We start from the raw sequence: 27,660 nt of genomic DNA on the forward strand, positions 1-27,660 counted from the left end.
GGCGGGCGGCGGGGCGGAGCGGAGCGGCGGCCCCGGCCCCTTCCCTTTCCCCTTCCCCTTCCCCTGCCCGTGCCGGGCCGGGCACCCCGCGGCCGGGCGGGGAGGGAGGGAGGGAAGGAAGGCGGCGCTGCGGGGCCCCCGGCGGAGCCAGCGGGAGCGGGGCCGGGCCCCGGGCAGGTCAGTGCCGGGCGGGGGGCGGCCGCCGGGGGGCTGGGGGGATGCTCGGAGCCGGGGGGGGCTGCGCCTCGCTGGGGTCCGCCCGTGGCACCCCTCTGGGGTGCTCCCAGGCACCCTGCGGGGTGGCTGCGGGCCCGGGGTGCTGCTGCGGGAGGTGTCCGGGCACCGGGGGTGCTGATCTGCAGCCAGCATTGCGGGGAGCGCACCCAGGTGGCCTTAAGTAACGCCTGTCCCCGCCTGGGCGATGGGTGGCTGCGGCCCAGCCGGCTGCGGGGGCTCCCCTGAACCTCCGGAGCAAGTTGGGGGCACCCGCGAGGAGGGAGCCGCAGCCCCTCGGCAGCCCCTCCGAGCGCCCGTGCTGCTGGCCCCAGGTGCGGTAAGATGTCATCCGCCGCTGTGTCATGCCACGGCTCCTGCTCAGTGCCCGCGTCATCCTGGCCACCCAGGCCAGCCGCCACACCTGACGGTGACGGAGATGCTCCGTGCTAGCAGGGGAGCAGCGGCTCCCCCTCCTCTCCCCATCTCGCCCCCCGGCTTTTGACCCCAGCTGGAAGGGCTGTAGGGTCGCTCTCTGGCCGAGCTGCTGTCCCCCCGCTTCACGACCACATCCAGATTTGCCCACAGATCAAGGCCTTGCCATCCCCCGTCTCGCGTGGCCGTGGTGCTGCACCCCCCCGGGTGTAATTCAGAAACCTCCCAGACACAATGGGTGTTATCCAGGAGAAAGAGAGACCTTTGTCTGGCCGAGGGATTTTTTTTTTTTTTCTGCATGAACATCTTTTTCCTTTTAACTGTTTATCCGCCATCCCCAGGGCTGATCTGCATGCCTGCTTCTCCCCTTTCAGAGAGTTCACTGGGGAGAAGAGGTGGAGGCAGGAGGTGAGGGGAACACCGTCTGGGCAGAGGAGGTAGGAGCGAGCACCTCACCTCGCGCTGTGGCAACCTGCCCTGCCTCGCGCTGGGGTTTTACGATGCTGTGGCAAGTCCGGCAGCCTGTCTGAGCGGTGGAGGGGAGGCACCCTGTGCCGTTTTGGCTGCCGAAGTGGCTAGCGGTGTTTGTCCAGAGGAGAGATGGGGGAAGGTGTGGAAGAAGCAGGAGGCAGGAGGAGAGGCCCTGAGGCCGGACCGGCAGCCAGAGGGGCAGGGGCAGGTGTTTCCCCCTGGCCACCTGGGAAGCGGTGCCCGGGGCTGGGCGGCAGATGGAGAGGGAGGCAGGGGCAGCTCTTGCAGGAAGGATTTGTCTCCAGCAGCCTGGCAAACAGCCCTTTGCAAACAAATGAGTAATAAATAAAAGCGTGGAGGCCGCCCGACCCCTGCAGCCTCTGACTCCATAGCACATATGGGCTTTTCCTGCTTCCCGGTAAGCTTAAACCTCTGCCTGCTTGCCACGGCAGCATCTTGGCTCCTGTCTTCCTGCAAGTGCATCTGAACGCCCTTCAGCCCCCTTTTTTATTTCTTCCGTGTTAACACTCAGATCCCTCTGTATCTGCTCTCCAAGGCACCCCTCCAGGTTAACCAGCACATCCCCGGTTCAGGTGCTGCGGGGGGCACACAGCACTGCTGCCCGTCAGCGCGGCCGCGGTCCCTGGGCCCTCACAGGCAGACGCAGTCCTTCTGCCACGTGGACTGGTGGCCCGAGGTAGAGGGAGCGGGTTTCAGAGCCGAAATCTGAAGAGTTGTAGAGGGAGGAGTATTGCTGCCTTGAAATATTCCTCGTAGGAAATACCCCCGTCTTAACAGACTGTGATAGCTTTACCAGAGCGGCAATGAGAGGGAGAGATGTTTCTAACACCCACCAGTGAATTCAATTGATATTAAACTAATCAGTCAATCACATAAACTCTTACGAAAACATCACTGTGCTTGCTGTGAAAATGCTGACTCCTCGATGAGTCCTATAAACACCGAAGCCTTCTGCAGTCATCGCTTCTGTGTCTGGTGAAACAGCTCTCCTTACCTAGTTTAATTGCTGTAAATATATTTAGCGTACTTAGGCCTAAGTTTGAAGAAAACATTGCATTGCTTATGTGCTGTGCTCAGATCGGGAGCAGTTTCGCTGTGAGATGGTTTCAGGAGAAGCAGCGGAGCGTGTTTGTTCTCTCTGGGTTGGTTTCAGCGCAGCAGCTCCAGCCTCAATTTGCTTCAGCTCTTCGTTATTGCATTCAGTCCCTAAACAGCTGTAAGGCCCCCCAGCAAGGAGGTGTCTCAGCACTTCTGAAGATCCCACGTGGCATCTCCCAGCACTTTAAGGTGCCTTTTAAAACCTGCCTTGAAGTTACTGCCGCTCGGGCTGGTAATTTGTTTGCGATCACCCGTTATTAGGTGGCAACAATGGCCTGAGTTTACTCACACCATTGTAACAATGCGACCGACCGGGGCCAGGTAGCTGTGCACTGCCATTCCCACAGCCGAGGGCACGATTGTTGGTGGCTAATGGGTGCGACGGGGCAGGGCGGGTCCTGCACGGCTTCTCTAGAGGCAGGAGGAGGTGGGATGGAGAAGATGGATGAGGGGTTCCTGAGCTCCCCTCGCCCATCCTGCTGCCCCAAGCCCTGCTTCGCCTTCCCTCTGTGGCGGTTCCTGCACCTCCTCGCTGGGTTTGGTTCCCCTGGTGGTTACCTAAGCCTGAGCCCCCGCCTGGTCCTGCTTTGCCTGTCCCGGTGCGGCCCTCTCAGCGGATGGCTGTATGGGTGGAAGAGCTTCATCCATGCTAAGGGCTGCAGAGCAAACCTCTTTGGCTGAGAAATCACATTGCTAATTGAAATTACTGTAATGTTGCTCAGCCTCAGGGGAGCTTAAATGCCACTGTAAGGAAGCCTTTCAGCACCAGGGTCATTTGTGCAGCTCCCAGCACTGTCTCCATGAGAGGCTGCGGGTACCTCTTAGGCCAAGGAGGAGTTTCTAAAGCTGTTCTAGTTTGATCTCAGGTAAAGATGTGTTTAAAATGGAATACCAGAGCAAATTGGGAGCACGTGAAAGCTTTGGGTGACCTGAGTCCCCTACATGCTTCCTCATGATTGCTCAGCATCGATGTCTCGTTATTTGTAGATAGTTTGTGGGTGAGCTGAGAGGAGGGCAGGGTCTGAGTGAGCCAAGCTTCACTGCACCCCCAAGTGCTAAAAGGCAGGGTGTGAGAGGTGGGAAAATATATCTTCGTGTACTTCTGAGTTCCTCCTAAGAGACAGTGGAAGGGGCTCCACCGGGGTTCATTTTATTGTTAGCTGGGAGGTGGTGGTGGGAGGCAGCTGGGGCAGGAGGTGATGGAGGTTGGGACAAGAAGCCCCTGGACGTGCCACGTTGGATGGTGTGAGGGAGAGCGAAATTCAGAGAAGGTAGAGGTGATGCAGTTGGGGGAACCACAGTTTTGGAAGGGTATCTGGGTGGTGGTACCTGAGCTGAGGCCTGGGGACCCTGCGTTGGCCAATCCTCCATAGGAGGTGGCAGAGGCTGAGGTGTGGAGACGTTGTGCAAGGGCTGGCAAGCTGAGGGGGTGACTCGTGGGGCTTGGAAGTGGCTGACGGCAGGTCACAGGATACCTGGGCAGCTGGGATCCCGAGTCTTCATCCTTGAAGATATTCAAAGCCTGCCTGGACATGGCCCTGAGCAACCTGCTCTATCTGACCCTGCTTTGAGCAGGGAGGTTGGACTGGAAGGTCTCCAGAGGTGCCCTCCAGCCGCAGCACGTCTGTGATTCGGTCACCGCAGTGTGATCCCCAAGGATTCTTAATGTCTGTGGTTCTTGTGTCAGAAAATGGGGACACGTCACTATTAGATTTCACTTCATTCTTTGTTATAAAATTGGTCCCACTATATTTCAGTGGAAAATGAAATCGTATTCAAAATGCAGAAAACAAGCATTTGAAAATGGTTCCTAGCTGGTTAAATAAAACAGCTTAAAATGTATGTGTCCATTAAAAAAAAGTTTATGAAAGCATTATTTGTATATGTAATGATTTAACAATAATGACTCCATTATAGGAACAGAATTTAATTAGAATTTAGGAGATATGAAATAGAACTGGTGATATGATCTGATCATTTCTGGCTTTTAAGAATTCAGAACTAGCAGAGGTTCTCCTCTCACACTTCATTTTTATTGGGATTGGAAAGGCAATGAGCCTCTCCCGCTTTAACTTGCAGTAATTTTCTGAACTTTGAATAAACTAATCACTGTATTAATTAATTTAAGCTTTCTTTTTTTTTTTTTTTTCCTTTAAAAAGGTTGCTGCTGTCAGAGCTGATTTTGGAGTTCATCAGGTTTTAATTCCAGGTGCTTAGGCAGTGAGCATCTCTCTGGCAACAAGGACATAATGCACAAATTTCTACTTATTTTTCACAGATCAGAGTGATCTGAAGTCTTAGCATGTAGGTTGTTGTAATTTCAAGTTTTGAATTGGCTGTATTTTAATTTAAAAAGTTTTTAGCTCAGACAAAATGTGATTACTTTTATGTCAGGTATATGTTTCAAAAAGCCATGGCTCTTTTATTTGTTCTGGTTCCAAGTCCTCTTTATTGCTTTTTCCTTTCATATTACACTGCTACTAATCTTCTGATCAGGCAGTTTCATTGGGTTTTTCTTTGGGGAGCTTTCCATTGAGTTTAATTTTCTTTCATCCAAGTTTTTAATTTCTTGTGTTTCCTTCCATGAAATTTCATCAAACTCTTCCTCATTCAGAAACAGAACAAAAACAGCAACAAAGTGAATAATACTAATAAAAGCTGCGGCGGTCGTGCCACCTCCTGAGAAAGTCACATTTTAAAGACTTTTAGGGTAGTTCAGTCATTGCAGGGAAGTTTGGGGATGAATTCTTCCACACATACGGTTAAGCCAAGTCATACAAAACTTGTAATGCGACTTATAAAATATTGCCGAATATTGCCGTGCCATAATTGCTATGCCACGTATTGTGCATGTACTACTATGGACTACAACTGCACTTGTGTTCCAGGGTAATCATTAGGGTTCAGGATTAATTCATCCCAGCAGCTACATGTGAGAGAAATTCCTCTGACTGCCTCCCAGTTTATTCAGACAGGCCCTGCAGCCAAATTTCTGAGGTTTCTTTCCATCCAAAATGAGGTGAATTTCTGGTCCCAGTGAAAGAAGTGTTGCTGCTGATTTCGGCAGGGAGAGGATTTCATTGTACATGTGATGGGGCTTGGTATTTTTTGGGACAGCGTTATGGCAGGGGGCAGAAGAAGTTTCCATATGCCCATTGCCTGCAGCCTTTAAAGGGTGGTAGGCGCTGTGAGCTGGACTTGGGGTCTGATCCTGCTCTCATTGCTCAGTGCCTGCTCCCCGAACAGGAGCCCACGCACGAAGGAAAGCTCTCTGATCCCCATGGCTCAGCTGGATCTTGAGGAGAGATCAGTTGTGTCAGCAGGCTGCTATCATGCTGCCTCACCCTCAGCTATCCTGCACGCTCAGCTCAGGTTTGCTCAAGCCGGCAGCAGGCTCTTTGTGTTTGCAGGTGGGGAGATGCTTCCCAGAGCGGGGATGGCAGCACAGCATGCGCAAACTGCCCGGTACCACCGCCCCAAAGTGGGAGCTTGGGCTGGGCCAGGACACCCCAGCTGCTGCGAACACCCCTTGGTATCAGCGCTGCATCCCTGAGCATCTCTCCCCAAACAAATGCAGGGCCTGTCTGACCCCTGCTTGGCCTCCAATTGCCTCTGAGCTTTGCAGAAATTTGTAGTGACTGTGTCTGGGCTGCTGCTCCCTGCCTGGACCCCCAGATCTCTTTGGCTGGCTGCATTCCTGGTGCAGGTGCTGCTGAGCAGGGCGAGGGGCTGCCAGCCTTCCCCAGTGCCTGCTTTGCGAGGCGGTTCTGCCCATGGGGAAAGGCAGCCTTGTGTGGAGAAACTGCAGGCAGCTGTGCCTCCCTGCCCCGAAAACTGGCCATCTTGGTCTTCTCCCAGGTCCCAGAGAGCCCAAGGGTGACTTGTCCACAGAGCCTCCCCACTGCTGGCTCTGGGCAATGCTGCACCTCCTGGCCCACGGCTTCTCTTCCTCCCGACACCAAGTCCCTTTCCCAGCCCAGCCACTCTATGTGCCACTTCCTTCTCAGCCCAACGGGAAATAAGCCATTTCTTGTGTTTTCCTCTGTCACATCCGTTACTCCCGAGGCCCCTGTGCTGGCTGCGTGCCGCAGCTGGGCAGCGGGCATGGCCGGAGCAGACATCTCGTCCCCTTCCCGCTGCCTGGGGGTGCGCTGACGTTCCCATCCCAACAGCCCCCGGATCCCCCTCTGATCTCTGGTGCTCCAGGGCTGCCCGGCGCCCCACGTTACCCCTGGGTGCTGGGTGGGCACACGGCTGTGGCAATGCTGGGTGGCTGGGGGATTCCCCTGGGGAAGGGGGGCACAGCAGTGATGGGGACAAGCTGTCTTGCCGGAGCACCCGGCGCAGCGGGAGGAGGCTGGAACAGTGTGTGCCTTGCGGAGCCGCGGCTGCAGCTTGCTGGAGAGCTGCCTCCCTCCGCAGCAGCCGCTTCCCGCTCATCTCATCTCCCCCAGGGGCTGCGGGAGGCTGGGGGACTGGCTCAGCCTCCTCCCTTCTCCCTGCTTGAGGACCAAATTCACTCCTGCACTGGGGGAAGGTGGCCATTTGGTGGGTCCTGCGCCCTTTCCTACGGATGGGTCCCCAGGGGACGGAGGTGGCCTTGGGGAGCATTTTCTCTCCTTGCCCTCTCCTCCAGGCTGCTGTGTTCACCATCAAAGGCTTCCCCTTCCCTTTGCAGCTCTATTGACCCAAACCTGTAGGCTGAGAGCTAATCCCTGCATCGCGGGCGAGGCTGGATGCTGCGACCACGGGGCCGTCCCCGTTGTGTAACCCGCCGGGGCGCAGCCTCAGCCGAGCTGCCAGCTCCCACGCACTCGGGGCGGCGTGATTCATCCCAGTGTCTGGTGTTACCCAAATCTGCTTGGGAGCTGGGCAGAGGTGGGAGAAAAGCCTCACCGGGGCCAGGTTTGGCAAGCGGTGTGGCTGTGGGCTCCCGCTGCAGCCCAAATCTCACTCTTTGTTCCTGGCAGCGAGCACAGGCGATAGAAAGTGTTCTAGCTCTGCAAATGCTCTAAAATTACATCCTGTGTGTGTGTGTGTGTAGTGCTGTAAGCCACTGCTCTCGGGAAGAAGCTTTTGTGCTTGCAAAGAGGTGAGCTGAGCAGGGCAGGAGGGTTTCTTTGCTCCGGGAGCAGAATCGGCTGCAGGGGACATTGCAGATGCTTGAACCTCAGGAGAAAAGCCCGGGGAGGGGGGGGCAGCTGGCAGCAGCCGGTGGTGGAGGCCTCCCCGGAGGGATGAACGGGACCAGTGCGATGCTGCCCACCCGAGACCAGCCCTGTGTGGATGTGGGGTGAGGATGCTCAGGGCTGGCTGCAGGCGTTAGGGGCAGGGTGGGCCCAGGCGGTGTTGGGGGAGCTGTGACGGCTGCGCTTGGTGGTCCTGGGGGGGTGCTCCTCTGGTGCTCAGCTGCAGCGAGCTGTGGTGAGCTCTGGGCGTTCAGGCAGGGGCTCAGTTGGCTCCCCAGCCTCCTGCTGTTGGGGACTGTGCAGCCACAGGCGCAGTCCTCGCCTGGCCTCTGCCCCGGGCAGGCTCCCTGCCCTCCCTGGTGCTGCCTGGGGCTGAGCTGGCGGCTCCAGATGGAGAGAAGTCTCTGGGCAGCAGGTGGCTTTATAAAAGGCAGCACATGAAACTCCCACTCTCCTCGCCACCTCCCACCGCTCTCCAAGCAGCAAAAGGGACCTGGGGAGGGAGGAGCTGCTGTCCTGCCTTTTCCTTTTCCGCATCCCCAGAGACCGCAGTGCTCCTGGTACCCTTTGGTGGTGAGAACAGCAGCTGTGACCTGCTGTGGGCCTGGACACAGCCACTGTCGTTTTCCGTACGGGTTTCCATGAGGGTGTGTTTTTCCGGAGGAGGTGGCACTTTTCTCCACGTCTGCTGTGACACCCTCGTCTCTTTGAGCTTGGTTACCTTGGAGGGGGAAGCAGCGATCTGCCTCCCAGTGCCCGACCTCCCACAGCAGCCTTCCTGAGAGGTCTCCCTCCGCTTTTGATGCCAAACGAGAGCAGCACGTGCTGGTTTGGCTCTGCCCAAACACAGCATGCTGTGGTTACCAGCTTCACAGGTGATAAATACGCGAGGAGGACCCTTTCCTGTGGCAGCTCTGTCAGCACAGCCTTGGGTTTGCTCGGTGCTTTGCACATCCCAGCTGTGGTGCGTGGGGCTGAGCATCGTTACTGGGGAAGCACAGTGTGCACAGCAGGGCATCGGGGTGTAAAGCAAACACAGGTTATCGCTCCTTCCCGCTCACCGCTGCTCGATCACACGCACGTGGAGGAGGAGTGGGAGAAGAGCTGCTCTGCCCCTGGGGCAATGTGTCCCTGCACAGGGTTCCTGAATGCGGTGGCAACCCGCCGCTCCTGAGAGCAGGGACTCACCTGGCTCCCCAGAACAGAGCAGCAATCCTCCCCTCCTGGCGAGTCACGGAGCTGAGGTGAGGGGTGTTGGTGGGACCGTTTGGGAGCGGTGGGAGAGGAGGTGACCACCACCCAGGGGAGATACGGGGACAAGGGACATCCCTGGGACAGGGCCTGTGCCTGTTCTCTGTGACACAGCGGCCGTCCTGCTGCTGATGGGACAGAGTCTTCTGCTGAAAAACTGTGCTGTGGGCTCAGCAGAGCCTTCCTGAACCTCCCCAGGGCCTGGAGGGGCTGGAGGCTGCTGCAGATGTTGGGAGGGAAGGGAAAAGATCGTTTCTTGGGGCTTTCCAGAGTGATTTCAGGAGGGACAGCAGTGTGAGACTGGCTGGTGGAGGGACGCCTTGTCCCCTGGGGCTGGGGAAAGGAGCAGCTCACAGGGTGCTGGCTAGCGTGGTGCAGACAGATGCTGCTGGTGGCAGAGGCAGCGGCACCCGTGTAGGATCCTGCCTCGACAGGAGCGTTGCCAGAGGGCCGGTGCCAGCCACCACCGTCCCAGCAGCCGTGCTCAGTGGGTTTCCAAAGGCAAGGGACACGGTGTGGCGGGGTGAGCTGTGCCATGCCGGCAGCATCCTTGGCTCGGAGGAGCCGCGGTGTGTGTGGCAGTGGTGGGAGGAGAGCGAGGCCCCCCTGAGGCCTGGAGAAAGGGCCGTGGAGGTACCGGACACAGCTCCTGGTGGAGGAGAGGGCCTGGGCTGAGGGGAGGGTGACCACCGATAGGGAAACATGGAGGTGCATGGAGGTGGACCAAGGGTCCTATGGCTTGGGGGTTGTGGTAGAAACTGAGGGAGTAGAGCACATCCTGGGTCCCACAGTCTTCGGGACATGGAGGCCATGATCAGAAGAGGGAAGGGCAAAGGGAGAGGCACTGAGGGGTACTGTGGACATACACCAGGTTTTGGAGGGCTGTGCCTGTGTTCCCGTTCCCTCTGCGCTCGTCCTGGTCAGCACTGGATGTGGCCCGCAGCGTGTGCACTGAGCTACAGGGACGGGGAGGTCACCGTGCCCTTCGGTGCCAAAGCTGCCTCTGCCAGGCTGTGCCGAGCTCAGCACGGGGTCTGGATGAGACTTCCCAGCCCGAGGCCCCGAGTCATGCTGAGTCGGTTTTCCTGCCCTGGGCTCTGCTGGCACGCGAGCTCGGGTGCTGGAGGCGTGCCTCAGCTTCCCATCCACCAGCAGAAGTGAGTGGTCCCCGTCCTGCCCAAGCAGGACACAGAGGCTGAATGAGCGCAGGCACACAGAGAAACCTGGCTTAATCATCTGGGCTCTCCCAAGGCTTTGTTTTGGTGTTTTGCTACTCCAGCTTTCCATGAATACCCTAGCAAATGAATTTGCTGGCAGGGTCCTTAAAGGGAAAGACAAATTTTAAAAAAATTGCATCCGCATGGAAGAAATGCTTTATTTTTAATTGGAAATCTGATTCTCTGGATTAGTGCCCACCCAACCGGAGAGGAGAAGCAGATGCTGGTGTATAAACAAAGCAATCAGGGCAGCGAATATTCAAGGCAAACCTTGCGCGCTGCAAATGGTTCACAGAAATCATCCAGCAAATCACTTTGAATGGCCAATCTGATAAATCCACTGCCCATTCACAGCCGCCGCAAAGAGGAGAAGCAAGGATTGCCTTTCCCTGTTACTCTGCACGTTTCCTGACCCTGTTTCTCCTCTAACTCAGACCTTGATGGATTAGGCCACGTATTCTGCTTTCTGCCTCTCTGTTACTGCTTCATTTTTCCGGCTGCAGCCCTGCCTGCTCCTGTGTTTCCTCACGTGGCTGTCACTGTCACTGCCTGGGGACAGCGCCTGCCCGGGGGGACGCCTGCCTGCGGCTGGCACATGAAGGCACTGGCCCATGCACAGCCAGCGGGGACCTCTCGCAGCACCCCCAGCTGTGAATACACTCATCCCTCTCTGTCGTTCCCAACCACATCTCCTCCGCTGCCCCGTAAAGGTCAGCAAAATCCCAGTGGCAGGAAGGTGCCCTGCCAGCGGCGTAGCTGGGACCAGGGGCTGCTCTGCTCATTCTGGGGGCTTGGCTGGACCTCTCGGTGCTGCTACCAGAGTGCTGCAAAATGCTGGATTATCCCATAAATTTAGCTCAGGTGTTTTGACAGCAGCTTTAATCTGACCTGCAGCACCCAGGTGACCTCTCACTGTGGGGACCACTGCTTTTTAAGGTGTCACCTGCAGCTGGGGGGAGGTTGACCCACCACAGGTCTGACCTCAGGCTGTCACTGGTGCGCAGGAGCAGAAATCTCCTCTTGCCATTTTTGCTGCATGCACCGTTCCTAGGACATTTATCTGATTTACTTATTTGGTTGTTCCCAATGGTTATTTTAATGGTAGTGCTGCAGCTATGCAACTTGCCTAAGCTTGTCAAAGAACAGCATCATAAAAGGCGAGATTAGCTGGAACAAATGGTCCAGAAAGGTACCGGTTTGGGTACCTGGGGGTGAAGGGACCAGGGAAAAGGCAAGAAAATGAGCTTGAGATCAGCTTCAGAGGAGCTGTGAGTTGCCACGAGGGCTGTGTTACAGGACTGAGCATGATGTGATGGCTCTTTTGGGCAATGGGGGTGGGGGTGCCTGGAGGCTTCAGGCCTCTCCTGCTCCTGGAATTTCTCTGTGCAGGAAGATTCTGGCATTGAAAAAACAATGCTGATTGGGGAGACTGGGACCAGCTGGGCTGGGTGGGTGAAGGTTTGCATTTAAGAGGCTTGTGGACAGGAGAGCTTGGAGTGGATTGACCAGCAGCATCTCCAGGAGGAACCCATTGCTTCTGGCCACCAGGAGCAAAATATAATCAGCTACTGGGGAAAGAGGGCAGCAGCAAGGACTTCATAGGAAAAGCCAGCCTGGGCCAATTTCCATGTCAATTCCCCTCACCTGCCATCCTGTGGCAGGATGTTCCTCCTAGGAGAGTGAACACGGTGCCAAGAAACAAGCAGCAGGATCCTCCCGCTGGGTGGTGGAGTGGTGGTAACAGAGAAGGGACCCAGAGGTTGCTAGGAGTCTCCTCGATTATTTGCTGAAGGTCCAACAGCTCCCTCGGTCAGAGACACGCTCTTGGTGTTAACAAAAAGGCAATGAATTATTTAGCAGCTGAAAATGCCAGATGGTGATGGCTCTGCTGTTTACACGAGGAGGGGAGGGAGGGAGATGTGCACATGGGAAGAACAGATTGAGAGCACCCTGTAGGAAAGGGACGACCCTGGCCACAGGCCCCAGTGGCCCCCATGGTTTCAGAGCCGGCTGACATCTCTGTTTAATTCAGAAACTGCCGGCACCAAGACCAGTTCTTAAGCTCTTCATCCCTGAGCTCTCAAGAGCTTTGGTTGAGAATCCCTTGGGAGTTCTTGGTGTCCACCTGCTTGCATTTGTCAGGCTGTCAGAGCCTTTTTTTTTGTCAGCTCTGTGTTTGAAAGCCTCTCTCTTCCTCAGTCTTTCCTTTCCCTGGATGAAAAGGTCAGAGCCAGTCAGTGTGTCCGGCCTGTACCTGTGTCAGCTCCTGCCCCAGCACCCCTTCCTGCCCGCTCTGCTCAGCAGCAGGATGGGGTCTTTGGTCCCCTCAAGAGCTCTAGGAGAGGACTGTAATCTCCTCAGCTAGGAAGCTGCGTGGTCTAAGAGAGAGAGGCTGAGGCTACAGCAGCGCACATGAAACCATGTGCTATTGTAGTCTCCCATCTGTCACACTGACACATCAGAAGTAAATGTTTCCCAACAAAAGCAAATCCATGTAGAGCTCAGGAATATCCCCTTTCTGAGCTGAGGCATTCTGTGTGTGCTCTTTTTGTACTCCCCAAGGACCTCTCAATCAGGTTTCCTTTGGTGTTGAAGCACAGTTGATCCTGTTTGGTTTTGATGGGAAAAAACACCATAAACACTTTGCATATCCAGGTCCCTTGAGGTGCTGGCTGGCTGTGTTTGGATCCTCCGTCACTGCTTAAACAGACCGTGCCCCTTGTTCTTCATCTGTCCTGTCCGTGTGGACAATGAGCATCCTGCAGCAGCGATCAGCTGTGCCTGGGTGACTGCAGGGGCTGCACCAGAGTCTCTGTTGTCTGGAATTTAGATAAAAATACAAAGCTCACAGGAGTCCATGCTAATGGGCACAAGTGGGGTTTCACGTGGCCTTTGCACAGGCTGTGGTCACAGCATCACAGCTCAGCAGGCCTACAGGGCAGGGCACTCATATAACTCCTTACGCATTCCAGACAGGCCAGAAGGTGGTGGTGTCAGCAGCACAGGTCCCCAGGAACAGAAACACAGAATAACTGAGGTTGGAAGGGACCCCTTGGAGGTCAGCTCTGAAAGCCCCTGCTCAGGACAGGATCAACTTCAAAATTGCGTTTGGTTCCCTCCCTAATCAGAGCCTTCAGCCCTCTGGCTTTATTTACCTACAAAGTACTAGACATACTGCCTCAGGGCCTTTTAGGAAGAGACATTAGGGACCTAGCTGGCTCCTGTAGGGTGGTTGTTCCCAGGGGCCCCAGGTACCATGGGTTTGGCGAGGATCCTTTCCCCCACAGCGTGGTGGTCGGAAATGTTTTGGAAGCAAGCCACAACCTTGGCCATTAATGGCCCTTAAGCGTTTCCTACCAGTGACGACTGTAGCCTGCGCTATCAGCTCCCAGAGGAAGTGGGGGAAGCCTAAAGACTTCAGGATGTCTTGGAGGGAGCGATCCTGCTCTGGTGGAAAGGCAGAAGGGAGGCCCCGTGACTCTCGAATCACACAGACCGCGATGCTGAGGCCTGGAGGACATCCCACAAAGAGGAGCTCTGGCTGAGGGCGGTGAAGCAAGCGCAGCCCCAGCTGCCTGTTTGTTAACGTCGTCGTTTCTCTCGTTCTCAGAAACTCAAGCAAATACTCTGGCTCCTCGTTCCTGCCTGCTGACCACACCAGGGTAGCCATGACTCAACCCAGCTTCCAGGAGTGAGGGGGAGAGGTGGAGAGAGACCTATCTCAGGTATGATGGAGACATCCAAGTAGCACGGGGTTTAATGAGAGTGGGGAAAGGACACAAGGTAGCTGTGAGATTTGTGCAGCAACACCCTCTGCCTTCTGTCCCACAGCCCTCCCCTGGGAGGGACTGGGATGAGGGAAGCACCAAGGTCACCAGCCAGCCCTTTTCAAGCAAAAGCTGCCCCATCCTCACCCCTGCCCCTGTGTTGCAGACCGAGGCCCCGTGACGGCACCAATGGAGAGCGTGTACTCGGTGGACCCAGCGCCGGACGGTGCCGGCCCCACCTCGCTGGACGTGCTCAGCTTCCTGGACACCCTGGTGAACAGCACGGAGGAGCAATGCTTCAGCGCCCGCTCCCGCAGCACCGTCCTGCAAGGGCTGCCGTTCGGTGGCGTGCCCACCGTGCTCGCCATCAACTTCATCCTCTGGCTGGTGAGCAGGCCGTGAACGGGGTGCCCTGTTCATGGACAACACTGCCCATGGACCTCCTGGAGAACGTGGGGTCAGGGCTGGAACTGCCTCCTTAGCCAGTAAACCCAGTTCCCCGTGTCCCAGCCTCTCAGAGGAGGCACCCCTGGGAGACCAGGAATAGCAGGTGCTGGAGGTACACTTGAGATGTGTGGGGCCACGGGGATTCACCTGTGCTGTGTCGTGTGTGCTGCCAGCCCCTGGCAGCAGTGGTGAGATCATGGAGCAGGAGCAGTTTGGCTTGAGGAGAGAGTTGTGTGAGAGCATGAAAACAGGAAGGAGGGAGGCGGTGAGACCCTGTGATAAAACCCTTCACCATCCCTCTTCCCTCCTCCTGCAGCTTCTCCTCCTGATCTTCTCCTGCCTTCGGAAAGCGGCTTGGGACTATGGGCGCCTGGCGCTGCTGATGGACAACGATAGGTGAGGAGGACACGAGGCCACTGCGGGTGAGACCAAGTGACGGGGCGGCCCCTGGAGGAGCCCGGAGGGTGCTGCTGTCCCCCCAGGCCAGGGGCAATGGCCTGGCTGCTTGGTCCTGGAGGGTCCAGCCTTCCCAGCCAGGGGGCATGGGCACCGTCTGCTGCAGGCGAGGGAATGCCCAGGCCAGCTTTGACCCCCCTCCTGAAGGTTCAGAGCTGAGGTTTTGCTTAGGGGCAGCTTTTTAAGGGAAAAGAGGAGGAAATAGGGACTGTTACCCAAACAGGTTAGGCAGTGCACCTCCAGACAAGGACTGAATTAAAGCCATGGCTGCCCAGCCCCACTGCCTACTTCTCTGGGGGCAGCTGCTCAATATGAGCATCCTTTGCCCAAAAGTCCTGACCTGGGTCCTGGACTCCATCCTAATCCCATCACTGGTTTGTCCTAATCCAGGCAGTGGTGGTGGCCAGCAGCACCTCTAATCCTCTCCTTTTCCCCCCATGTCCACTGCAGCCAAATCGCTCCCAGCACACAGAGTTCCTGTGAGTAATGACACAGGGAGTCTGGTGACAGGGCTCTTGGTGCCAGCAAGTGCCCTGTCCTGGGAAAGAAAGAGGCCTCAGAGCTGCTTTTGGGTAGCACCAAGATGCATCCCCCCCCTCCTTGCCACCCCAGGACTGTGGAGAGCTGGCCAGAGGAGGGGACAGGGGAGATAAGCAGCAGTAACACATGTTCATGTTACTGAGGTGGCCCTGCCCTGGCCCATCCATCAGGCTACGTGCAGAATCCCACAAAAAAAATACTGTTGCCATGGTGAAAGCAGCACCTGGACTAGGTTTCTGAGTAGGATGTGCTGCTTGAGCAGGGCTTGCCCCAGGCAACAGCACATCTTCCTTTTGGCAGGCGGGTACACGCAGGGTCTCTGCGAGGCTGGGAGCAAGCCTGGCAAAAGCCCTGCTCCTGTCTCACTCTGCCAGCTTCTCCTGGGCTCGGGCTCTGGAGCCAAGCCTGGAGGTGGACAGGGGTGCTTCTGTTCACTGGAGTACCACATCTGCAGCCTCAGTGCAGGATGCATGGCGAGGGGCAGTTCCTGGGGTGCGGGTGCCGTTGTAGCATCCTGCCTCCCACCGACTGCCCTCCTCTGTCACTTGACCTAAACACACCTTGCATTTGGGTCTGCACGGCCCCACAGCAGCCAGGCTGCTCCCTGAGGAAAAGCTCAGTGCATGGCTTCCCGTGGGTGCCCTCCCTCTCCTTTCTGCTGCCTCTCCCCGCCTCACTCCCTCCTCTCCTCTCCTCCCTCCAAAGCTTGACGTCGCTTTTCTACGGGGAGCAGAGCGAGAAGGAGAAGTCCCCGTCGGAGAGCAGCCCCCTGGATGTCGACAACAAGGACGTGGTGAGCTCACAGCGGCCGCGGCAGGGACAGCCCGGAGCTGCTCTTGGCATTCCTGGGTCACTTCGTCCCACTGTGGGGTGTTCCCAGGGCACTCACTGCCAGTGACACCGCACAGGCAGCCCTGAGCCGCCCCCCAGCACCTCCCTGCCAATGCCACGAGCACCAAGAGCCCCCTGCATCCTGCATCTCCCCTCTCTCCATACAAGTACATCGCTGTATTGGTGTCTCTTTTTCCTCTCTGCAGCATCAGGCACAAAACGTGTTGCTAGAAACAAGCACGGACCGACGCATTCTGCTGTTTGTTTCTTTCTCTCTTTGGGCAACAAAAGTTCAAGGATCAATCACTGTTGTGGCTATGAAAAAAAATGACAGAATTTATTAAAAAAAACCCAACAAACTAGGCAGGGAATTCAAAGAAGCAAAATCCCTGAAGGTGGCAAGAGGACTATTTAAAGGCACGGTACTGGGTGCTCTGGGTAAATGTATATTGCTCATCAAAAATAACTGAGAAAGACCAAAAGGAAAGCCAGCATGGCTAAAGAGCAGATTAAGGGAGATTAATAGATGTAAGAAGGCACCCTTTTAAAAGTTAAGCTGTTCCCAAATGAGACAAATCTGAACTCTGCCAAGTTAGGTGTAAAATGCACTCAGAGGAGCGGGCAGAGGAGTTTGAGGAGACATTTGTAGAAGGCTTAAAAACAAGTACTTAAATTCTTCACACACATCAGGAACAGGAAGCGTGCCAGAGGGCTTGTGGGGCTAACAGATGTTGAAGACAGAAAACGATTGCTTGAGAAGCAGAGTGTGGCAGGAGCTCTGCGTTAAGCCTCCGTGCCTGCATTCGGTGAGGAGCCGCTTCACCCCCAGGTAAAGCTGGGGAAAGGAGAGGAGGAACAAGGTGTCAGCTCTCACAGGAGGGTGAGGGCACCCCACAGGGCTCTCCCTTAGGCCCTTTGCATTCAAGGTCATCATAAAACCGCCAGAAAGGGGGCGAGAGGAGGGGACAGAGCTGTGTGCTGTTGGACACAGCCATGGCAGGGAGGACTGCAGAAAGACCTTGAGCTTGTAGTGTAGGTGAAGTGTAAAGTAACAGCTAGGGGATAAAAGGCCTGATGTTACCTGTGCAGAGAGAGGGAGGGAGCTATTACACAAGATACTGGCGTTGTCCTGTGTTGCTGTATGGCAGTGCTGGCTTGGTGCTCAGTAGTGGTCCAAAAAGCATATTGCTTGGTGGGCACTGATAGCAAAGGCGCAGAGAAGGGCATTTCTGGGCTGGACATTAAAACAGCCCGGAGACTGCTTTGCAGAAATGGCCCATGTGTCCTGCTCCTCCCTGGGCACCTGCCCCTGGCCAGTGCTGCAGCCAGGCCGCTGGGCAGCCCCGGGCACTGCCTCTGCTCAGCCCGGAGCGGAGCCCCCTCAGACCCGCACCCGAGGTCCGTCTCCGTGTCCTGCTCATCCCGACTCTCTTCCCTTCCAGGGCTTCTGCTCCTGGCTCATTTCCATCTACCAGATGAAGTAAGTGTGTGCCGTCGGTGTTGGGGCTGTGCCCCAGGGAGCTGCTGTCTGCGGGTGGTGGCCCAACAGCCCTGCTAAAACATCCCCCAAGGAGAGAGGGCAGGGGCTCCCCTCTGCCTGCCCCCCGTGGCTCTGCTGACCCCAGGCTCCTGCCCCAAAGGCAAGGGCTTCAGTCTCTCCTGGTAGGAGCCAGTCCTGCAACGGGATGGCAGCCTGAGGGCTGTTTGCTTCCCCCATTCCCTCTGTGCCTGAATCTCACATACCACAGGCAGGATGCTATGAGTTTATATGGGTGTTGTGGGCCGGGAGCAGCCCCATGGTGTGCCCCAGTGTCCCAGGGGCGAGAGGAGGTGGTGGTTCTTGCAGCAGTGGGGAGGCACCACCAGCACTCACCCCCACCCCTCTCCCCCAGGGATGAGGAGATTCAGAGCAAGTGTGGGATCGACGCCACCACCTACCTCTCCTTCCAGCGGCACCTCCTGGTGCTGCTGATGCTGGTCTGCGTGCTGTCCGTCGCCGTCATCCTGCCCGTCAACTTCTCGGGGGACCTCCTGGGTAGGTGCACCCGAGTCTTGGGGTGGCTCGGGAGTGTGGCACAAGCACAGTGCTGGGGGGACAGGGGGCAGAAGGACCCCTCTGTCATTTGTAGGGCAGAGGAAAAGGCAGCAAGCTGCAGGGTGGCAGGGCTTGCTGGGGTCCTAGGAAGATGGGAGGAGAGGAGGAGTGAAGGGGGGCCACTGGCACCGTTTGCCCTGCAAGCACAGAGATGCGTTGTGCACTGGCTTCCCGTAACCTCCTGCTTGTCTTCTTCCCCTGCAGGACACAACCCCACCCACTTCGGCCGGACAACCATCGCCAACATCCCGACACAGTATGTGGCTCCCGTGTCAGGGAGCACCGCCCCGTGACGGGGAATGGTCTGTGTGAGCAGCAGGGCACGCATGGGAGACCGTGTGTCTGTCTGCGCTGCCCTCATCCTGAGTGTGCTGCCTGGTCTCCAGCCCTGGCAGCGGCTCAGGGAGGCCTTGCTGGGTGGCTGGGGTGGCCACGGGTGAGGTGCTGAGTACCAGGCTGGTCCCTGTGCTGCAGTGTGAGCTGATCCTGTCGTCTCCTCCTCCAGGGACCGTCTCCTGTGGCTGCACAGCATCTTCGCCCTCATCTATTTCATCCTCACCATCCTGTGCATGGCTCACCACTCCATCCATCTGGAATACAGAGAGAACGAGAAGGTGAGTGATATTCTCCCCACAGCCACCAGCCCGCCTTTCTCAGCTCAAACGGACAACTTGGAGCATGCTTTGAAGAAAGGATGGTCCAAATACATACGGAGAGCTTGAGAAACAGCCAGGGCCTGGGCAGACAGGGAAAGATAAGGTTGTTTTTCTCCTGCTTCTGGAAAAAGCCTGGCAGCCTGGAGGCAACTCTCCACTGCTGCCTTTTCACCAAGACGGAAGCTCGGCTGCATCTGGCTGTCTGTGAGGTGGCTGTGTCCAGCTGTGTCCCCACAGCTGAGGAGCTCTGCAGTGACCCAGGCTCCAGGGCTGGCAGTCAGCACCCTCAAGCTCTCCTCTGCCTCCTGGCAGGTGGGACATCCACCAGGGGACCAAGGCTGTGGGTCCTGCACCTCCCTCTGCCCCCACCTGAGTGCAGGATGGCGCCTGAGCCCTTTCCTTTTGCGCACATCCCTTCCCCATCTGTGCCGCAGAAGATGTGGCCATGAAGCATGATCTGGTGTGAGCAGGACAGCTGCAAGATGGCCTGTGGACCCCAGCCCCATCCTCTGCCCCTTCTCCTCCCCCAGGTCGCCCGGACATTGATGGTTACCCACATCCCCAAGGAGATCACAGACCCTTCCCTCATCATCAAGCATTTCCAGTGAGTAGCTGTGACTCGGCAGGACGTGCCTGTCCTACCTGGGCTGCCTGGAGGCTGGCCACGAGCTGCCCCAGGCCCGGGAGGAGAGGCTGTCCCTGGCCATGTCCCCCAGTGCCACTGTGTCCATGTGCCCGCAGCGAGGCCTATCCCAGCTGTACTGTCACCAACGTCCAGTTCTGCTTCGACGTACGCAAGCTGATGAAGCTGGATGTGGAGAGGTGAGTGCATGGTGACCCTGCAGCTCTCTGTCAGTCTGTCTGCCTGTGTGATGCAGGCAGCTCCCTGAACAACCCTCCTCTCTATCTGCTTCCCGGCAGGCGCAAGGCAATGAAGGGGAGGCTTTACTTCACCACCAAGGCACAGAAAGAGGGGAAGATCATGATCAAAACCCACCCGTGTGCCCGCATCTTCTGCTGCCGCTTCTGTGGCTTTGAGCAGGTAGGATGGTGCAGGCAGGGCTGCGGGCAGCGTGTCCCCAGTGTGGGCAGGGCTGCGGGCAGCGTGGTGGCTTGCCCGTGCCCCAGCCCAGGGCTGCTCCTGCAGGTGGACGCCGAGCAGTACTACGGGGAGCTGGAGGAGAAGCTCACGGATGAGTTCAATGCCGAGCGCAACCGCATCACGCTGAAGCGGCTCGATATGGCCTTCGTCACCTTCCAGGACGAGCGGATGACAGCTGTGTGAGTGCCCATCGGGCCTGCTGGCATGAGCACGGTCCCCAGCCTGGCGGTGGTGTGGGATGGGGCCACCACTGCTGGGGAATGCAGGGGAGCTGGGACACGTTGTTGGCTCTCCCGGCCAAATCCAGGTGACGGGTCTGTCTTCGCTGTGCCTCTGCTGCCTGCCAGGGGCTGCAGGGGGAGGCTCATGAGAAGCAGGGGGGTCCTGAGCTGTCGGTTCAGACCTGACCCCGGGCTCCCTCCTGCAGGATTTTGAAGGACTACAGCCACATCCACTGCCGCAAGCACCCCCAGCAGTCCTCCGTGACCACCGTGGTCAAGTCGCACCACTGGGGCGTGCGCTACGCCCCTGCACCCAACGATATCATCTGGTGAACCCCCGTGGTGGGAAGGATGGAGGGGGGAAAGGAGGGCAAGCAGCCAGGAAGGGGAACCCGTGCCAGTAGCTATAGGAAAGCCACCCATGCCCAGAGCTGTAGCAGAAGTCACCAGTTGTGACCGGGGTGATCACCCCACGGGTGGCAGGGCTCAGCCAGACAAGGTTCGGGGTGAGTGCCAGGCTTTGATTTTTCTGGCCTGACTCCAAAGCCTCCTCAGAGGGTGGCACAGACCCCACTGTGGTCATACACAGCCCTGGGGGCTCTGCAGTGGTGATGCAGCAGTGCGGGGAGAAGGGAGAGGGAGGGCTCAGAGCAAGGGCTGTGGGGTGGTCAGCATGGGGAGCAGGACACAGCGCTGGAGGGCTGGGCTGGGAGACCCTAGACACATGTTTTTTCCTCCACACCACATCCAAGTCATCTTTTCTTCTCACAGGGAGAACTTGTCAGTCCGTGGCACATCCTGGTGGCTGCGATTCATCCTCCTTAATATCTGCCTCTTCATCCTCCTCTTCTTCCTCACCACACCAGCCATCATCGTCAATACCATGGACATGTTCAATGTCACACGGCCTGTGGAGAGCCTCAAGGTAGTTCCTGGAGCCCCGTGCCAGCTTTCCTAAAGGGTCTGCATTTCAACACTTGTCCATGGCCAGGACAGAGCCCCAGCTCGGTGTGGGCCCTTGGTTATGAGCCATCAGTGGGATGGGCGTTGATGAGGGGCAAGGAGAGCTCATGCCCCTGGCTGTCCTGTTCTTGTGTGTGGTTCTTGTGGCAGAGTCCTGCCCCCCTGGGCATACCTGAGCTTTGGTGCCTGTGTCCGTGGGGAAGGGCAGGTTGGTGTTCATGGAGGAGAGGGTCAGGAAGAGCTCAGGAGCTGTCAGATGCTGCCAGCAGCACATTGCCTCCCTGCTCATTGACCTGTGAGCTGGTGGGGGGGCTCTGGGTCTTGGTGCGTGCCCATGCTGCACTTGGCAGTTCTTGAGCTCTTGTCTCCTGGAACCAACGTCCCTGCTCGGGGAGGGGATGCTCCACGTGCATCTGCCCAGGGAGCTGCCTCCAGCACGGTGGAACAGTGGCAGCGTGGGTGGGCTCAGCTTGTGCTCCCTGGAGCTGTCAGAGTCCTAAGAGGGTGTCCCCCATCTTTCCTACTGCAGAACCCCATCATCACCCAGTTCTTCCCCACTCTGCTGCTCTGGGCCTTCTCTGTCTTCCTGCCGTTCCTTGTCTACTACTCGGCCTTCTTCGAGTCTCACTGGACAAGGTAACGGGTCCCCTCGCTGCCCAGGGCTGCCCAGGGCTGCGTTGGATGGGAGGAACCTCACTGGGACCCACCAGACCCGACCTGCAGGGAGGCAGGCTGTGGTGTGGCAGACCACACAGAGCCCCATGGACATTGCCCTGGCCAAAATCCAGTTTGTACCCAAAGGAACCATTTCCTTGCTGAACACCTTCAAGTACAGGTGGAGCTGGTTTTAACATGGGTCTGAAGAAGTTGGCAGAAGGGATGGCGTGATGGTAGACTGGCTGCAGCAGGGCCCTCGCCCTGACTTGGGAGGCACATCCCAGCTCTCCATGGTGGACATGCAGATTTAGGATGCTCAGGGTCTCATAGCAGAGGAAGCATTGCCCAGTTCCTACAATTTGCTCTCTGTCTTGACCCTCTGCCAGCCCAAACCCCTGTGCCTGCTCTGCTGAGTCCTTGCAGGAGCATCGCCACCACCTGCCATCCTTCTCTGAGGGACAGGAGGTCCATCCCTGACTCCCACACAGTCTGGGAGAAGTTTTGCAGCACCCCAGTAGGTGCACAGCTCAAGGACATGTGGCATCCTTGAGCTGGTGGTAGCTCTCTGGTGAAGACCTAGATCCAGCCCAGCCCTCTCTCACCCTGCTTGCTGCCTTGCCGCTGAGGAGTGCAAAGTTCTCTTTTCCCCCCTTTCCCCAGGTCAAGTGAGAATCAGCTCACCATGCACAAGTGTTTCTTCTTCCTGGTGTTCATGGTCATCATCCTGCCCTCGCTGGGGCTGACCAGGTAGGGGCCAACGGGCAGCCTGGAGTCACACTGGGCTCCTCTCCTCTCCGCAAGTCAGCCCAAGTGGTTGAGGGACAGGAGCTGCTTCAGCCACCGATGACACATGGCTGTCTCTGGGGAGGAAAATGCTCATGCTTTAGTGGTGCAGAGCTGCTCCCAGATGGACGCAGACATAAAATACCCTACAGAGGAGGTGGGGAGCTGTGCTGGGTCACAGCGTAGCCTGAGGTGGTGTTGGTGCCTGGCTTGGGGTGAATCCTTCAGCAGACCCCAGAAGGACCAGGTCAGGTACCGGCATAGCCCCAGCTCCAGTGAGTGTGGGCTGATCCTGGGGCAGGGCAGTGCACATGGAGGCTGGATGCTCCCCACATTGCTCTGTGCCCCCCCCCCCCCCCCCCCCCCTTCTTTCTGAGCTTCCCCTCTGCTCCCCCCAGCTTGGACCTCTTCTTCCGCTGGCTCTTCGACACCCACTTCCTGGACGAGGCCGACATCAAGTTCCAGTGAGTACCGGGCTGCTCCCCGAAACACGGGGAGCTGCGGGCAGAGCCTGGTGCCATCCCCACTGTCCTCTCACCCTCCTTGTCCCCGGGGCAGGTGCGTTTTCCTCCCAGACAACGGCGCTTTCTTTGTCAACTACGTCGTCACCTCCAGCCTGATCGGGACGGCCATGGAGCTGCTGCGCATCCCCGGCCTCCTCGTCTACACCGCCCGCCTCTGCCTCGCCAAGTCCGAGCCCGAGCGGCTCCACATCAAGCGGGTGCGTAGCCCCGGGCACCTCCAGGCGCACACAGCTCCTGGGCATGGCAGGGACGCTTTGGGGAAGCTCAGGTTGTCCTGGTCCTGTGGGAGGTTTGTGTGGCGAGCCACCATGCAAGGTGTGCTGCTGGCCCTGGCCGTATGGGGCTAACCGGGGTGAGGCAATCCTGTGCTCCTGGGGAGGCAAAGGCAGTAACAGCGCTGCTGGTTGTGCCTCAGAGCCAAGCCTACCAGTTCCAGTTTGGGCTGGAGTACGCCTGGACCTGCTGCATCTTCTCCGTCGTCATGACCTACAGCATCACCTGCCCCATCATTGTCCCCTTTGGTGAGTACGGCCCTGCTGTCCCCATCCATGCTGAGAATGGCTTGTCCCGGCCTTCAGGAGCGATGTGGGGGCTTCCCATGGGAGGCACAGCCAACCAACGTCCCCTGTCCCCTGTCCTCCTGCTAGGTTTGCTCTACATGCTGCTCAAGCACATGGTTGACCGGTACAACATCTACTACGTGTACATCCCCACCAAGCTGAACCAGCGCCTCCACATCGCCGCCATCAGCCAGGTCGTGGTGGCCCCCATCCTCTGCATGTTCTGGCTGCTCTTCTTCTCCGTCCTGCGCCTCGGTAGGGAGAGCTCGGGGCTGCCCCTGCCGCTTTTCAGGGTCACCAGTCTGAAGCTCTGGGGGACGAGCTTCACTCCTGAAGGGTGATGGTGTCACGCCTGAGTTGGGCACAGCTGAAGGATGGGAAGGGGGGCGGGAAGGTGAGGGAGGTGCAGCAGATGCATGGGTATCAGCTATTGTTTGGGGAGAGGGGGGCTGTCAGAGCTCACAACAACCCCAGCATGCTCCAGCCTGGGGCTCAACGTCCTTGGAGGCTCACATCCTGACCCTGTGTCTCTCTGCCCTAGGTCCCACCCGCCCTGTCACCCTCTTCACCTTTGTGGGCCTCCTCTCCTGCATCATCTTCTCCTTCTTTGGGCTCTGCCTGAAAAAGCTGCAGCCACGGAAACCATCCAGCTACCAGGTGAGCATGGGCAGCCCTTCCCTCCTCCTGCCCTGTGTCCCCTCACTGCCCTGGGGTGTTTGCAGTGAGGGGGCTGAGGGTTTGGCTGCACCTGGATCAGAGCAAGAGCTCAGGTACCCACACTGCTGGGGCATCCACACGGTAGCTCCCCATCCCTGGACACGCCAGCACCGGGTGGTGCTGTGATTAGGGACGCAGGCAGCATTCCTGGCCCGCTTGGTTAAATCCTGGTTTGGCTGAGATTGGGCCTGGTCCTGCTGCGGAGGGGACCTTGCGTGGTGGCCCGCAGCCGGAGCTGCCCCAGGCTTTTCCCCTTGCCCCCGTGCGGTGGCTTCCTCCCAGCCTCCCCTCCCCAGATGTCCGATCAGTCCGAGGGCGCATTCAACGATGCCGAGCGGAGCAGCGTCTCCTCCACCCCCAACTCCAACGTGAGTACCCCTCCCCAGCCCGATGCAGCCCCCAGCTCACTCCCAGCCCGGGGGATGCGTTCCCTTGGGGCCCAGCCCCTGGTCCCTGACCCCCCGCTGTCCCCCGGGGCAGCTCTTCGTGGCCACGGTCCTGCAGGAGCCTGAGCTGAGCCTGACGCCGGCGGCCTCCCCGGCACACCAGTCCTACGGCACCATGGGCAACCACCTGGAGCCGGCAGAGGATGGGGAGGACGGGGGCCTGCAGAGCTTCGAGACGGAGCTGGAGACGGTGGAGGGCGAGTACAGGACGGGCCCCGTGCTGGAGAGCCAGCCCCGCTACCAGTGAGCAGCCCCGCTGCCAGGGTGAGAGCCGAGAGCAGAGGATGTGCCGGGGGCAGGAAGGAGCCCATCTGCAGCCCCCAGCGCCTCGCACCGCCCCTGCCGCCAGCACCGACGGGTGCCCACTTCGCTGACGGACCCACGCACGGGTGATGCCGGACAGGGGGACAGTGGGACTGATGCGAGGGGGGGCCCCAGCCCATTGCAAGGTGGCGTGGCCCTGCTGTTCTGGAGCAGCACGGCCACCCTGTACCCCCCGTCCCCGTCTGCCTCTTCCAGCCCAGGGTGGGGAAGAGGAGGTGCAGCCCCGTGGGGTGAGATCTCCTGAAAGACCTTACTGCAAGGAAAGGAGGGAGGCCCTGCCTGCAGCCGCATGTCCTCTTGGCCACGCCAAACCTTTGCTTGCCCACCCGCTGCTGCTGCTACCCATGACAGCTGTTTTGCTCCTTCCCGTGGCCCTGGGTGCTGGCTCCAGCCCCCAACACCACCCCCAGGGCTTCACCGATTAAAGCAGGGGTTGCTGAGATGCTCGTGCTTTGGCCTGCGTGAGTGCACGGGGCTGGAGCAGCTCCTCCTGCTCCCACGCCTGCCAGAGCACCGGCCGCCCTTCCTGGGGGCAGCATCAAAACGCACACCCCGCTCTCCCGTGGCGCCAAGACCCCATCCTGGCAGGGTTCGCCCTGCCCTATGCCCTCCCTCTGCTGCTGCAATGTGCTTGTGCCCTCGGGTCTTCAGGGATGAGTGTGTTTCGTGGCCATGACAGCAGCTGCCTTTTGACGGTAGCTCCCATCCTCCCGCTCCTGCTGTCCGTGCTCCCCCTGGGACAGGCCATGGGGATCTGCACGGCTCCATCCCATTGCAACAGAGACAGGGGTGCTGGCAGCACCCCCAGCTTGCCCAGGAGCCCCTGGAGAACGAATCCTGCTCTGCTGGATGTATGCACGCCCGCTCCTGCCCCAGCAGCGTCCCTGGGCCTTCTGGGGTCTTGCTCAGCAGCCACAGAGGCCCCAGGGAGCAGGGGCAGGTGCTGGCCCTCAGGGTGGGCGTGCTCAGCCCCGCTTAGCCCCCAGGTGGTTCCCTGCTCAGGGCAGAGCCCCAGCAGGTAGGCGATGAGCAGAGCGGTGCCAGTGCCTGGGAGCTCCCCACCTGGAAATGCAGAGAGGAGCCTCCTGAAATCCCACCCCTTGTCATGAGCCAGCCACCTCCTGTGGTGCCGTCTGCCCAGGAGTGGGGCAGTGCTGGGGCAGTTTCTCCCCACTCTGCTGCTGTGATATGGGGCGGAGGGGGGGGGAACAAGCTGGCGCCTGCCTGTGGGTGATGCCCAGGACCTCCCCTGGGATGTGGGAGAGCTGATTTGGGTCTTTCTCCTGCAAGGGAGACTCATGTTTGCATCGCACTGCTGGGGGGGGGGGGGGGGGGGGGGGGGGGGGGGTGCCCTGTCCCCCACCCCTGCCCATCCCCAGGGGTGGCACAGGGGACATGTGTGCAGGGGGCAGCACTGCGGGGACATCCTGTGCCACTTCCCCTGCCCAGCATTACAGAAGCTGTCTGGTACAGGGGCAAGGTGCACAAATCCTTGGGGAGGGTACAGGCAGCCCAGCAGTGAGCCGTGGGCCTGAGCTCCCTGGCCTGGCAGCCCCACTGACCCCTTGCCCCTGCATGCCCGGGCAGTGGCTGTGGCACCCAAAAAGCACCCGGCGGGGCTCCTGGCTCCCTGCCCAGACATCCTCGCCACTGCTCGTCCCGGGGCTGCCCCGGATGGCAAGATGCTGGTGGCTCTGTCTGGCGACTCGGTGGCCTCTCGCCGAGGGCCAGCAGGTACCTGTGAGCAGCACCGTGTCCCGGGGAGCTCGGGCTCCGGCTGCCCTTGGCTGCCACGCTGTAGGAATGTGCCAGAGGTCTGTACCTTCTCGTTATTTATTGCTATGACCGTGCCTTGAATAAAATGACTTCACCCAGCCGCTGCCTGGTGTCATCACCCCGTGCGTCCCGCCTGGTGACAGAAGCGTTGGCACCCTCGGCTCAGCCAGGGAGGGGCTGGGACTGTGGTGAATAGTGGGTGCCCAGAGGAGCCGTCTGGGCTGGGAAGGATTTTTGGAGGTAAAGGGAAAGGCACGGAAGCAGTAAAGGCCCAGGGGCAGAGGAGCACCCCACAGTGTCACCTCAGAAGGGCACAGCCCTTAGCACCGGTCCCCTGCCCGTCTTTGCTGGTCGCTCCCCCAGTGAGGGGCGGCCCAGGGCACCACCACCAGACAGTCCCAAAGCTGACCTGGCACAGGCTGCCCACAGCAGCTGCGGCTGCCCCATCCCTGGAGGAGCTCAAGGCCAGGCTGGATGGGGCCTTGGGCAACCTGGTCTGGTGGGAGGTGTCCCTGCCCATGGCAGGGGGTTGGAACTGGATGGGCTTTAAGGTCCCTCCCAGCCCAAACCACTCTGTGCTTCTATGATCCTATGCCCTGTCTGCCAGGGAGCCCTGGGGAGGTGACAAAAGCCATTTTGGGCGCCTTTCTCTTGGTTTCAGCAGACAGTGCTCTTCTGCTCCCCTCCTCCCTCCCAAAACATTCTTCGTACCCAAATTCCCCCTGGAACCATCCCCCTCTGGTTTCATCAGCACAGGGAAGAGCACTGCCCTGGCCAGCCTGGCTTACAGCATGGGGCAGGAGGTGTCCATTTGTGTGAAAACTGGAAAACAACAAGTCGACCACCCCACCACCACACCCCCACCCAGAGGGCAGCCAGTCCGTAAGTAGCGGCAGACTG

The 27,660-nt window shown here is 58.6% G+C and overlaps 1 protein-coding gene across 1 annotated transcript; it reads left to right on the top strand.

Moving 5' to 3' along the window:
- Positions 1-26,858, top strand: TMEM63C (transmembrane protein 63C). Its single transcript, XM_066998140.1, has 24 exons — positions 1-177; positions 13,506-13,620; positions 13,829-14,049; positions 14,426-14,505; positions 15,811-15,898; positions 17,379-17,416; positions 17,829-17,971; positions 18,236-18,287; positions 18,537-18,645; positions 19,218-19,291; positions 19,429-19,509; positions 19,609-19,729; positions 19,835-19,968; positions 20,217-20,339; positions 20,782-20,935; positions 21,503-21,609; positions 22,291-22,377; positions 22,812-22,877; positions 22,972-23,134; positions 23,353-23,458; positions 23,585-23,752; positions 24,039-24,154; positions 24,511-24,582; positions 24,695-26,858. The coding sequence occupies exons 3-24, from the start codon at positions 13,852-13,854 to the stop codon at positions 24,905-24,907; spliced, it is 2,493 nt and encodes an 830-aa protein (XP_066854241.1). The 5' UTR covers positions 1-177; positions 13,506-13,620; positions 13,829-13,851; the 3' UTR covers positions 24,908-26,858.
- The last annotated feature ends 802 nt before the right edge of the window (positions 26,859-27,660 follow it).

The sequence above is a fragment of the Anser cygnoides genome, chromosome 5 (genome assembly GCF_040182565.1).
Source record: "Anser cygnoides isolate HZ-2024a breed goose chromosome 5, Taihu_goose_T2T_genome, whole genome shotgun sequence".
Classification (NCBI taxonomy): domain Eukaryota; kingdom Metazoa; phylum Chordata; class Aves; order Anseriformes; family Anatidae; genus Anser; species Anser cygnoides.

Coding starts and splice junctions, on each gene's coding strand:
- TMEM63C (XM_066998140.1), top strand. CDS start 13,852: ATGGAGAGCGTGTACTCGGTGGACCCAGCGCCGGACGGTGCCGGCCCC. Junction 20,340..20,781: donor GCACCCAACGATATCATCTG/GTGAACCCCCGT, acceptor TTCTTCTCACAG/GGAGAACTTGTCAGTCCGTG. Junction 24,155..24,510: donor GGAAACCATCCAGCTACCAG/GTGAGCATGGGC, acceptor TCCCCTCCCCAG/ATGTCCGATCAGTCCGAGGG.